Consider the following 14,281-nt stretch of genomic DNA (forward strand, 5'->3'; position numbering starts at 1 on the left):
TACTTTGAGCTGTTCTTCCATCAGTATCTTGGGCAAAGGATCCTTTCTTGGGTCCAATCGTCTTTTGGTGGAAAGCTGTCCTCTTGCCATGTGGAAATGCCAACTGCGTTCGGGATGAACTGGAAGCGTGCCCAGCAATTCAGAGCGTTTCAGAAATAAATGTCCCAAAATCGCACTAAACGGATATAAATTGCTATAAAACGCTTTAAATTAACTACCTTATGATGTTTTTAACTCCCATAACGAGTAGAAACATGACCCGAGTAATATTACTCCCTCCACTAATGCTTGGAACAGGCGCGGGTCGGTGTCCTCTAGGCGCATGACGCAGCTCCAAAAGAGTGACTAGCCTCAGGGTTTTTACATTTGTAGTGCCTGTGAACGCGCAATCGACCCCATTCAAATCGTCATCACGTAAAGGCATCCAGGGGAAGACGTAAGCAGTGTCCGTATACTCATAGCAATAACAGTGCCCTTTTAACTGACTCCAGATCAGGGGCCAAAATTTCTGAAATCTGACTCCATGTCAGGGAAATTGCTGTAGAATGGGCTCTGTTCCACTTAGAGACAAAATTTCAACTCCTATAGAAACTATAGACTGTTTTCTATCCAATAATAATAATAGTATGCATATTGTACGATCAAGGATTTTGTGGGAAGCCGTTTCAAAAATTACACGATTAGCATAAATAGTCACAACAGCGCCCCCATCCTCAACAGGTTAACAACTTGACATTGCTAGCGCCACACCGAACCACTAATGTTACAACAATACAGTAGCACTAAAATCAAATGAACGCAAAACCAAGCCATTGTTAAGAAATGTTCTCAGATCACCACCCAGTAGACCTACATAGAAAAATGCATGTGGGTAAGTAAGAGTCTGTTACCTCATTTTCAGGTTTCCTGGCTGTGGTTGTCCGTCATAAATAGAGACGATGTCACAGTCCTCTTCAAGAGCAAAGGTGTGAAATGACAACTGTATCCTGTTTCGTTCTCCTGTGATGATGATCCAGGTACAGTTGGCATAGTTTGGGTAGCCGTGGGGAAAGCCAGGACTCTCTATCGTTCCGTTTAGTCCTTGTGCAACACCACCACAAGTTTGACCTGAGGATAAAATCAAAGACAGACATAAGATATAATATGGATCTTTTAGATGACCAATCTAAGAATTTACACGCTGTAAATTCAGGAATATTATGCATGACTCAGGTGTGAAACAGCTATATATTGTTCTCAAATATGCCACTGAAACAGCATTTCTGTAGCACAACAAAGCACCCCCTTCCATTACCCATTGGAAGCCTCAGGCCTGAACACAAGAACCTCTCTTCACAAACATTAAATATATATGTGTTTGGGTATGTTGACATATGCAAATGTATGGTAAATTTTCCTCGGTGCTCCATTTCACATGCCTCATCTCTCGCTGTGTCATATTGTGAGCAGCATAGGGGGACCTTCCAATATCTTGGCTTATTTATGATTGAAAAGCAGTATGCATGAAAGCGGAGTCATTTTGTATTGTTAACTAACGGACCCAAACTGAAAAGGTACCCAAACCCATTGGCCTTAATCATAATCTTACCTGGAGCAGAAAGAGAACTTGCAATCACTATTCAGAACTGTTCTCCAAGGTGAGAAATACAGCACACACAACAACGCTTGCACACAGCATGATTATACCAAGTCATTATACCTCATCAAAGAGGTGTAGAATCTTTGATGAAAGGAGATTATGCCATTGTCCTTTCAACCTCACAAGCTTTGCAATGAAAGAGTAACAAGGTTAAATCCTGCCATTCTTTGCCAAGAATCATTAGCTTAAAGTAAATAGAGTGTTTCTGCATGTAGATGTCAAGCAATGATTTCAATTAAATATGCTTGTTGCTAATACTCCCAGGCAGACATTTGTGTCAATCCAAAACCACTCATAGAAAAAACACGAGAGTAGCTTTAAGGTTAGCACAATTTTTGATTATCTGCCACTGGAAAACATTGCTCGCAATTTCATATCTGTTGATGTTTTCTAAGCGCGTGTTGTTGTTCTAAGAAGCATGTTGTTGTTCTAAGAAGCATGTTATTATTCTAAGAAGCATGTTGTTGTTCTAAGAAGCATGTTGTTGTTCTAAGAAGCATGTTATTATTCTAAGAAGCATGTTATTATTCTAAGAAGCATGTTATTATTCTAAGAAGCATATTGTTGTTCTAAGAAGCATGTTATTATTCTAAGAAGCATGTTGTTGTTCTAAGAAGCATGTTGTTGTTCTAAGAAGCGTGTTATTATTCTAAGAAGCATGTTATTATTCTAAGAAGCATGTTATTATTCTAAGAAGCATGTTGTTGTTCTAAGAAGCATGTTGTTGTTCTAAGAAGAATGTTGTTGTTCTAAGAAGCATGTTATTATTCTAAGAAGCATGTTATTATTCTAAGAAGCATGTTGTTGTTCTAAGAAGCATGTTGTTGTTCTAAGAAGCATGTTATTATTCTAAGAAGCATGTTATTATTCTAAGAAGCATGTTATTATTCTAAGAAGCATGTTGTTGTTCTAAGAAGCATGTTGTTGTTCTAAGAAGCATGTTGTTGTTCTAAGAAGCATGTTGTTGTTCTAAGAAGCATGTTATTATTCTAAGAAGCATGTTGTTGTTCTAAGAAGCATGTTGTTGTTCTAAGAAGCATGTTATTATTCTAAGAAGCATGTTGTTGTTATGTCTGAAATATAAACAGTCCACAATTGTATAGTCTAGAGCTCTACATTGATAAATAACAATGGAACTAAAAGCATGGAGGTCTGTTCATATGTAAGAAGAACACAATTTTTGGGAACAAATGAAGATTGAAAAAAATGCTGACTCATCAAAGCTTTGTCAACGCTTCTGAGACAATATTTTGATAAATATGTTACCATCAAAGTACAAAATCAGAAGACCTCTAAAATCATAAGCAGCAATAGAAACTGAAGCACAGAACAAAAAACATTTAGCATGAACTCTACCAACCACAGCCATTATATTGGGTGAATGAGACTAATTATACTGTTGTCTGGTAGAAGACATGACTTTCTGTTCTGTTAGTTAAACATGTATCACTTTATGCCAAAACACCATTACTCAGAACATTAGTAATCCGTGAAGGACATGGAAGGTTAAAGAGGGTACTGGTAATTCAGCATTTTATGAAAACGTTTTGTTATGAAGAAGAGGGACATGTTATACCATATTTCTATGTAAAAGTTTGCACTTGTCAAAATGCTTGACTCTGTCAAATGTTTGGTGACAAATAAAACAGAAAGGGCTACAGTAGTTCAATAAGCTTGAGACGGTGTAACCATTTTGTCTCTCTACCATAGCACATTTCACACAAATAAATAGACAGTCTGCAGATGGGACATGCCATCTTTTCAATTTGTTGACACTCTTTGAGCACATCAAATGTGCCTAAAACATGCTCAGGCTGCAACCAGATGCTGCTGGATTTGTTTGATGCTGGACACCCTCAGACATCTGTATTCTGGTCCAATGCACTTTGTGTTTGTACTATAATACTGTAGGTTGGTATTTGGGTTCAGGACCATCTGTGTTGGCATATTCTCATCATCTTTTATTTGTTAGCATGACTGATAATCATAAACTCAAATATAACTTGCAGGTCAAAAGCAAGTGCACTGTGATTCATTAACAAAGGCACTATAAATCGCTTATTTGTTTTTCACCACAGACTGTTTTTCCCCCCAGTGCAACATTAATGAGATCCACAACCAGGGATTCATTTTGTCAGGATAATACAGACTAATGCACTAGTTTGAAGTGACAGACAGTAGAGCTGCCCTTGCAGAGGTACAACTTGGTGTGGAACATGAAATACAGCCTTAATTGTGCCACTGATAGCACTCTGTATTGATTCATTAACATTATCACTGCAGTAGCCAACCTGTGGTCGATGGTCAATAAATTCCCACACTTTGCCTCCATAACAACCAAGCAGGGGTCAGCTTTTGAAATAGATAGCATTGAATAAACAGCCATACAACTCCATGAATAAAGAAAGAAAACTGACATCATGATAAATACCCAGTTGGTTGTTGATGAATACCCAGTTGGGGGGGGGGGGGGCTTGTAGAAGCAATGGCAAATTCTATTTTTATTAATGCACAGTAAACATGCTTCTAGAGGTCACTCCAATAAGTGATCACAGCATGCATGTGTTAGAACAGGGAGATCCTGTGCCGTTCAGAAAAACACCAATCAGTACAAGACCACTTCTGCTGAAATAAGTTATCTACTTCACTGGCTTCATGGTCATCCCTTGGTGCAGTCCATTACAATTATCAATCTACAGACTATCAGTAACATTTCAACGAACTATCTACTAACCCTAACTCGAACCTTAACCCTTATCCTATCCCTAAACTCATCTCCAGTAACACCTAATGACATCATCAAGTGATTTTAACAAATTATGAGTAGGCATTGCCTACTAATTGTCAACCAATTGGTTGATGATGTCATTGGAAACAGTTATCTTCTATCTCTTTTACTACAAAACATAGAAACACGTAATTTTCACATATTATGTTGATGTGGTGCTGTAGATGATGATGATGATGAATATGAAGTTGAATTTAGCATTTTATTTCCCTTTACCCTACCCCTACCCCTGACTCTAACCTTAACCTTTACCCTAACCCTAGCCCTGACTCTAACCTTAACCTTTACCCTAACCCTAGCCCTGACTCTAACCTTAACCTTTACCCTAACCCTAGCCCTGACTCTAACCTTAACCTTTACCCTACCCCTGACTCTAACCTTAACCTTTACCCTAACCCTAGCCCTGACTCTAACCTTAACCTTTACCCTAACCCTAGTCCTGACTCTAACCTTAACCTTTACCCCTAACCCTACCCCTGACTCTAACCTTAACCTTTACCCCTAACCCTACCCCTGACTCGAACCTTAACCTTTACCCTTACCCTAACCCTACCCCTGACTCTAACCTTAACCTTTACCCTAACCCTAGCCCTGACTCTAAACTTAATCTTTACCCTAACCCTACCCCTGACTCTAACCTTAATCTTTACCCCTAACCCTAACCCTACCCCTGACTCTAACCTTAATCTTTACCCTAACCCAAGCCCTGACTCTAACCTTAACCTTTACCCCAACCCTAGCCCTGACTCTAACCTTTACCTTTACCCTAACCCTACCCCTGACTCTAACCTTAACCTTTACCCTAGCCCTACCCCTGACTCTAACCTTAACCTTTCCCTAACCCTACCCCTGACTCTAACCTTAATCTTTACCCCTAACCCTAGCCCTGACTCTAACCTTAATCTTTACCCTAACCCTAACCCTACCCCTGACTCTAACCTTAATCTTTACCCTAACCCAAGCCCTGACTCTAACCTTAATCTTTACCCCTAACCCTGACTCTAACCCTAACCCTAGCCCTGACTCTAACCTTAACCTTTACCCTAACCCTAGCCCTGACTCTAACCTTAACCTTTACCCTAACCCTACCTCTGACTCTAACCTTAACCTTTACCCTAACCCTAACCCTAGCCCTGTCTCTAACCTTAACCTTTACCCTAACCCAAGCCCTGACTCTAACCTTAACCTTTACCCTAACCCTAACCCTACCCCTGACTCTAACCTTAATCTTTACCCTAACTCTACCCCTGACTCTAACCTTAACCTTTACCCTAAACCTAACCCTGACTCTAACCTTTAACCTAACCCTAACCCTACCCCTGACTCTAACCTTAATCTTTACCCTAACCCTACCCCTGACTCTAACCTTAACCTTTACCCTAACCCTAACCCTACCCCTGACTCTAACCTTAATCTTTACCCTAACCCAAGCCCTGACTCTAACCTTAACCTTTACCTTAACCCTAGCCCTGACTCTAACCTTAACCTTTACCCTAACCCTAACCCTACCCCTGACTCGAACCTTAACCTTTAACCTAACCCTAACCCTACCCCTGACTCTAACCTTAACCTTTACCCTAACTCTACCCCTGACTCTAACCTTAATCTTTACCCCCTAACCCTAACACTACCCCTAAATCTAACCTTAACCTTTACCCTAACCCTTATTCTAAACCTTAGCTTAACCCTAACTGTAACAGTGTAATGATGTTATTCTAACCTCTCATATAAGGTCAGAACCAACTGTGAACACGAATAACATGGCCAGCTACTATTATCAGCAAATCTTCTTGAATACCTTGCCATTTTGACATGAATTTAAGCTTGAAATGAGCCTCTTTTGTAAGCTGGAGAAACATTTCAGCAACCATGCCTGCAAACATTTCCACACACATTTAAGAAAATGCCCATTATTGCAATTGCCATAGATGATCTAACTAACAAATCTAACATCAAGCCAACCAAACAGAATCATATAAGGCAGAGGGGTGGTTTCACACTGCAGTGTTACAATCTAAAGTGTTCTGAGAAGAAGTGGCTTGTGATGTCCTATAATTGTATTGATTATCACACATCAAGATTGTGACACTGTTAAGATGCAGCATTGTGAGTCATTGGAAAAGCAGGAGAATTGAAAATCCATGTTTCAATTACAGTGGACTATGATTTACTGACACAAAATCATGTGAATGACATTTACAAAAAGGAAGAAAAACTATCTCTTACATACATTATCATTTTAATTGTACCTTTATTTAAATAGGCAAGTCAGAAGAACAAATTATTATTTACAATGACGGCCTACCCTAACCAAACCCTACCCGGACGACGCTGGGCTAATTGTGCGCCACCCTATGGGACTCCCAATCATGGCCAGTTGTGATACAGCCTGGAATCAAACCAGGGTATGTAGTGAGGCCTTTAGCACTGAGATGCAGTGCCTTAGACCGCTGCGCCACTCGGGAGCAGCAATGATTGTTACCATTGTTATCCCTAAATTCTTCCGCGAATGTCAAATATGACGTTGTTGACTGTTTTATTATGAAATGTGAAACGCTAATCTTTTACATTACATTTTTATGTCATTTTGAACGGATTAATCCCCAGAGAAATGACGTTGCCATGAGCAGCCCCACAGATATTGAGATGAGCGAGATACAACACTTTGCTCTCAAATAATCACACACAGTATCTGCGCATGTGTAAGGGTTCGCTTCACGCTGTTAGTGTGGTAGCCAATGGACCAAAACAGCGGAGAAGGTGAGCCTTGCGCTACAACAATCTTAGTTGTTACGGAAATTGACCCACTATGATGTTTACATACTGCATCTTCGGCATATTGCTTAGTCTACCTTTTAGGTTATCCGCTTCTTGTTCATAGGATGTATATACATGGCCAAAAGTATCTGAACACCCGTTCAATTAGTGGATTCAGCTATTTCAGCCACACCCTTTGTTGGCAGGTGTATATAATCGAGCACACAGCTATGCAATCTCCATAGACAAACATTGGCAGTAGAATGGCCCCTACTCAGTGACTTTCAATGGGGCATCGCCATAGGTGCCACATTTCTGCCCTGCTAGAGCTGCCCTGGTCAACTGTAAGTGCTGTTATTGTGAAGTGGAAAGGTCTAGGAGCAACCACGGCTCAGCCGCAAAGTGGTAGGCCACACAAGCTAACAGAACGGACCGACGAGTTTTGAAGCACATAGAACGTAAAAATCATCTATCCTCAATTGCAACACTCACTACCGAGTTCCAAACTGCCCCTGGAAGCAACGTCAGCACAATAACATTTAGACGGAAGCTTCAGGAAATTTGTTTCTGTGGCCGAGCAGCAGCACACAAGTCTAAGATCACCATGCGCAATACCAAGTGTTGGCTGGAGCGATGTAAAACCTGCTGCAATTGGACTCTTGAGCACTGGAAACGCGTTCTCTGGAGTGATGAATCACGTTTCTCCATCTGGCAGTCCGACGGCCAAATCTTGGTTTGGCGGATGCCAGAAGAACCCTACCTGCCCGAATGCATAGTACCAACTGTAAAGTTTGGTGGAGGATGAATAATGGACTGGGGCTGTTTTTCATGGTTCGGACTGGGCCCCTTAGTTCCAGTGAAGGGAAATCTTAATGCTACAGCATATAATGACATTCTTAACGATTATGTGCTTCAAACTTTGTGGCAACGGTTTGACAATTCCCCAGTGCACAAAGCGAGGTCCATAAAGAAACTTTTGGATGAGATTGGTGTGGAAGAACTTTACTGGCCTACACAGAGACCTGACCTCAACACCATCTAACACCTTTGGAATGAATTAGAACGCCGACTGCGAGCCAGGCCTAATCGCTCAACATCAGTGCCCGACCTCACTAATGCTCTTGTGGCTGAATGGAAGCAAGTCCCTGCAGCAATGTTCCAACATCTTGTGGAAAGCCTTCCCAGCAGAGTGGAGGCTCTTATAGCAGCAAAGGGTGGACCAAGTTTGGACACACCTATTCATTCCAGGGTTTTTCTTTATTTTTACTATTTTCTACATTGTAGAATAATAGTGAAGACATCAGACTTATGAAATAACACATATGGAATCATGTAGTAACCAAAGAAGTGTTAAACAAATCAAAATACATTTTATATTTGAAATTCTTCAAAGCAGCACCCTTTGCCTTGATCAGTCAAAACAGAAAATGTGTGTCAGTCTGTCTCTTGTGAAAACAGTGAACAACTTGTGAAAATTTCTGAATTATAATAGCCCTTTGAACACTCTTGCCATTCTCTCAACCAGCTTCACGAGGTAGTCACCTGGAATGCATTTCAATTAACAGATGTGCTTTGTTAAATGTGTGTAATATTGTCAGGCGGTGGGTGTAGCTGGTGCATGAAGTCAGGTGCAGGAGAGCAGAGATAAGTGAACAACGCACTTTAATTAATGCAAAAGCACAAAGTAACAAACCCAATGTGCGAACAAAATAACGGTTGCCACTAAACACGGGTAAAACAGCCCCCGGGAATAAACCAGCCAAAAACGTACCGACCTAACAATAAACAATCACGCACAAAGACATGGGGGGAAACAGAGGGCTAAATACACAACACATAATGAGGGAAATGAAACCAGGTGTGTGGGGAAACAAGACAACACAAATGGAAAATGAAAAATGGATCAGCGATGGCTAGAAGACCGGCGACGTCGACCGCCAAACATCGCCCGAACAAGGAGAGACATCGACCTCGGAAGAAGTCGTGACAAATGTATTTTGTTCTTAATGGATTTGAGACAGTCAGTTGTGTTGTGACAGGGTAGGGGTGATATACAGAAGATAGCCCTATTTGGTAAAATTCCAAGTCCATATTATGGCAAGAACAGCTGAAATAAGCAAAGATAAACGACAGTCCATCATTACTTTAAGACATGAAGGTCAGAACAATCCAGAAAATGTCAAGAACTTTGAAAGTTTCTTCAAGTGCAGTCGCAAAAACCATCATGTTCTCATGAGGACCGCAAGAGGAAAGGAAGACAGAAAGTTACCTCTGCTGCTGGGGATAAGTTCATCAGAGTTAAATGAACATCAGATTGTAGCCCAAATAAATGCTTCACAGAGTTCAAAGTAACAGACACATCTCAACATCAACATCCTAGTCGAATAGCTGCAAAGAAACCACTACTGAAGGACATGAACAAGAAGAAGAGACTTGCTTAGGCCAAAAAACACAAGCAATGGACATTAGACCGGTGAATATCTGTCCTTTTGTCTCGAGTCCAAATTTGAGATTTTTGTTCCAACCGCCAAGTCTTTGTGAGACGTAGAGTATGTGAACGGATGATCTCTGCAAGTGTGGTTCCCACCATCAAGCGTGGAGGAGGTGGTGTGATGGTGTGGGGGTGCTTTGCTGGTGACTCTGTCTGTGATTTATTTAAAATTCAAGGCACACTTAACCAGCATGGCTACCACAGTATTCTGCATCGATACGCCATCCCATCTAGTTTGCGCTCAGTGGGAATATAATTTGTTTATCAACAGGACAATGACCCAAAACACAACTCCATGCTGTGTTAGGGCTATTTGACCAAGGAGAGTGATGGAGTGCTGCATCAGATGACCTGGCCTCCACAATCACTTGACATCAACCCAATAGAGATGGTTTGGGATGAGTCGGACTGCAGAGTGAAGGAAAAGCAGCCAACAAGTGACCAGCATATGTGGGAACTCCTTCAAGACTATTGGAAAAGCATGCCAGCTGGTTGAGAGAATGCCAAGAGTGTGCAATGCTGTCATCAAGGCAAAGGGTGGCTACTTTGAAGAATCTAAAATATAAAAAATATTTTGATTTGTTTAACACTTTTTTGGTTACTATATGATTCAACATGTGTTATTTCATAGTTATGATGTCTTCACTATTATTATACAATGTAGAAAATAGTAAAAATAAAGAAAAACCCTTGAATGAGTAGGTGTGTCCAAACCTTTGACTGGTACTGTGTCTATGTATATGTATAAATATATATATAAAACAAGAAGCTTATGAGTTATAGTTATAGCTGCACAGTAATGATTTAACTACACTTCCTATTTAAATAGCATTAACCATGTCTGCTGTCTCTCTCCATGCAATGCATTTTCAGTCATATTTTTACACACCCACACAAATACTATAAATAACAGTAGCACAAAATCACAATCTGTAAGGAACACATGAACAATGCATATCAGGAGCCAGAGCAGGGATAAAATAATGTATCTTTTGATGCATTGTTTACATTCAGTTACAGAGTGGAAAAAAAGGAAAATGAAGGATGCTCCCAGTCCATAGATTTAAAAGGTTTGTTGATAGAAGGTTGGGCTTAAATAATCACCATGGCAACCGTGAAAGGAACCAAGAGCACATATCACAGGAGATGACACCTTCCAGACAAATGCAGGCATTTTTTACCTGCAAACCCTGCTTGCACTGATACCATCAGCCTTCTCCAGCTGATCAATTCAAGGTTTCCAAGGTGACAAGCTTAACGTAAATCAAAGAGACTATGAATAAATAAGGTTTGCTGTTCACAAAATTCAAAACAGTGCAGAGGAGGTTTGGGGGGAGACAATGTTTTTTGGTCAGCATGAATTTGTGGATGTCATTTGTAAGCAGTCCTGATTTTGCTGATTTGGAGTACAGATGCATTTGAGCCTGGACATTTGGGCCTGCTGAGGCGAGGCAGGTACTTTTTAATGTATTTATTTTTTATTTCACCTTTATTTAATTTTGCTTTATTGTAGTTTTACAAAATCAAATAATGTAGTTGTAATCATCTAAAAGAATACTACAGTATATCTTAAATTCCATAGAGAGTGATAGAATAGTGTTTTTGTTACCACACTTATTTCAGACATGATTTATGACATACTGTACTGTGCACAACCAGGACATTCTACATTTCCAGCCGTTGTTTCACATTGTCAGCTGTAAGTTAGTATCGCGTCACCAGACTCCATGTCACGTTCCTGACCTATTTATGTTAGTTTTTGTGTGTTAGTTGGTCAGGACGTGAGGTTGGGTGGGCATTCTATGTTATCTGTTTCTATGTTGGTTTTGGTTTGCCTGGTATGGCTCTTGATTAGAGGCAGGTGGTTTGCGTTTGCCTCTAATTAAGAGTCATATTTAGGTAGGGCATTCTCACTGTTTGTTTGTGGGTGATTGTCTCCTGTGATGTTTTCGTGTTGTCGATGTTATTCACTTTCGGAGCTGTTTGGCTGTTCGTGTGTTTTGATGTAACGTTCCTGTCCGTAAGTTTACGTTTAGTGATGTGAGTTTATGTTCAGGTTTCGTTCTACGTCGTTTTGTTATTTTGTAAGTTTTGAAAGTGTTTGTTTTCGTGTCATCGGTTTTTCGTTATAAAAATAAAGATGGCATATTTCCCTGACTCCGCATTTTGGTCTGAAGATCCTTCTCTCCTCACCTCATCTGAGGATGAGGAAAGCGACAGCCTTAACACTCCATAGTTTCATATTAGTCTACATGTAACTTTGGCAGAGCGAGTTTAGCTGTAGGTGAATGCTGTTTCACGCTGGGTTGCATGCTAGCAGAACAGAACGTCATATGTGAAGTTGACAACAGAGGTCACAGGTCTGTCTCATGTCGATTCAATGATAACAAATTGTTCTACAAGCTAGAACCTCCTGAAAACAGGTTAAACACATACTGACTCAGCTCAGGACACTGTCAGCTATATGTCACACCTTGGCATATGACCCAGTGGCACATGTCTTTGCACTTCTACCAAAGTGATATCCCTCCAAAGACATTGTTCTATTGTACACAAAGGTTAGATGAAAAGGTTGACTGTACTGGCGTAGCCACAGATTTTCTTTTGACATTACATGCAATTTAAAAGATAGCAAGTATTCTTTGCCTTATTCCTCAACAAAGTGTTATGAGACAAGATTCAAGCTTAAATATGTTAGTGTTCATCTTCATAAGACTGATTGTGTTTGATACTAAACGATACTGCTCTATATCACTTCACTGTTTCACAGAGGAATTTTCACTCACTAAGTTCACATATAAGTCACGTCTTCGTACCATTGTCTCTCTCAGCCTTATCAGCCACAACTTCAAGCCCTCCCTCATATCTCACAAACTGGAAGAGAGCTGATAAACAAATTGTTGGCAAGATGAATAATGATGTATTGTTAAAAGCCTGCAATGCCTATTGCCTGAAGAGCAATGCATCATTTCTTGGCCAAGTTTGTTAGAGAGCCACGTTTGACTTTGTTTTATTAGAGGATATGCGTCACACTGTGACTGTAAAGTCTGGACATAGACCCAGCAAATGGTAATGATACTGTATAAGATAAATAGGTCATCCATTAACCAGGCCAGAATAATATCATTTACAGCTATATAACACTAAGGCATTTATAAAGTCTGGATCTTTGTAAACATTACACCAAATGGAGGAAGAATGCTATCACCCCTGGCCCTTTGATCCATACTTTTGTATGCTCAACTCAATCATCAGCTATTGTATTGAACCTTTTTAGTAGTACTACAGACTTTATTAAAGAGGCAATCTGCAATTGCTACATCCATTTTTGGACGTATAAATTAATGATATGTACCCATTGAGTCTTGAAAAATACAACTTATGAATGCCTCATGAGTTCAACTGTCATAACCAATCAGAACCCTAAATATGATCTTCTTTACATCCAATGTTTATAAACAAAGTAAATCTAGTCAAACACTTGCCTCAAAACATGGTTAAAACTATCATGTTGATATCATGGATGGTCAGTTCATCATTTGCTCTGTCTATGAATTTGAGAGAGGTTACATATCTCAAGCCTTGTCCCTCAGCTTGTTAGCAAAACAGGGGCGGGGATTATGCTTTGCTATTGTTTCAGCTGCTGATTGCCCCTTTAATATTCACTCAAAACTTCCAAAATAGATTGTTTAGGAGTATCCAAACATAAATAGCTAGCTCTGTTATCATTGAGAGAATTAGAAAAGGCAAAAATTCATCAAGAAATGCTTTTTCACATTATGACATTATCATCTTATGACATTATCACATTAAGACAATTTGACATGATCACATTATGACTAGCACATTATCACATTAGGATTGATCATATTATGACAGTATGACACTATGATTTATCACATTATGACATTATGACATTATGATTTATCACATTATGACATTATTACATAATGATTTAATACATTATGACATTATTACATAATGATTTAATACATTATGACAATATGCCATTATGATTTATCACATTATGACATTTTTACATAATGACATTATGATTTATCACATTATCACATTAAGGCATTACGACATTATGACATTATCACATCATCACATTATGACATTATCACAAGAATGAGGCAGAAAGGAGAACAAAATGAAGAGGCTTATTCTGGCATGCCTGCTGACTCCTTTTAGGGTGACTTCAGGTCATCTGAAACATCAAACCATTAGAATGACACAAAATAATCAACCAGTCTTAAAGTAAATCCATCAGTATGACGTCATAACTAAATAAACTGAACCACAACTATGCATGTATGATAGTAGGATGCATTTATAAACTCACACATTCAAATTGAAGATGCCTACAAAAACAATAGCAGTGGTAAGAAGCTTGAGCCAATGCAGTATGATTACTATCATCCTCTGTAAGATTATCATCACTAACACAAATGTGTAATCTAAGTCATGAGTACCATATTTAAATTGGCTTCATTCCATTTATACTGGGCATAATGTACACTGTGTGGCCGGCCCATTTGCTGAGTCCAATGACATAGTTTAGCTCATCGCCGAGATTACAATCAACATGCTAATGCTATTGCAT

General features: G+C 39.5%; 1 protein-coding gene across 3 annotated transcripts in view; it reads right to left on the minus strand.

The window, feature by feature from the left end:
- LOC129828690 (CUB and sushi domain-containing protein 1-like) overlaps nucleotides 1-14,281 on the minus strand; it is a 466,738-nt gene that overhangs the window by 352,991 nt on the left and 99,466 nt on the right. For all 3 annotated transcript variants that reach the window (XM_055889829.1, XM_055889828.1, XM_055889827.1), the window contains exon 2: nucleotides 891-1,107. In XM_055889829.1, the coding sequence (XP_055745804.1) occupies nucleotides 891-1,107 (217 nt within the window). The remainder of the gene's footprint in view (nucleotides 1-890; nucleotides 1,108-14,281) is intronic.

The sequence above is a fragment of the Salvelinus fontinalis genome, chromosome 30 (genome assembly GCF_029448725.1).
Source record: "Salvelinus fontinalis isolate EN_2023a chromosome 30, ASM2944872v1, whole genome shotgun sequence".
Classification (NCBI taxonomy): Eukaryota; Metazoa; Chordata; class Actinopteri; order Salmoniformes; family Salmonidae; genus Salvelinus; species Salvelinus fontinalis.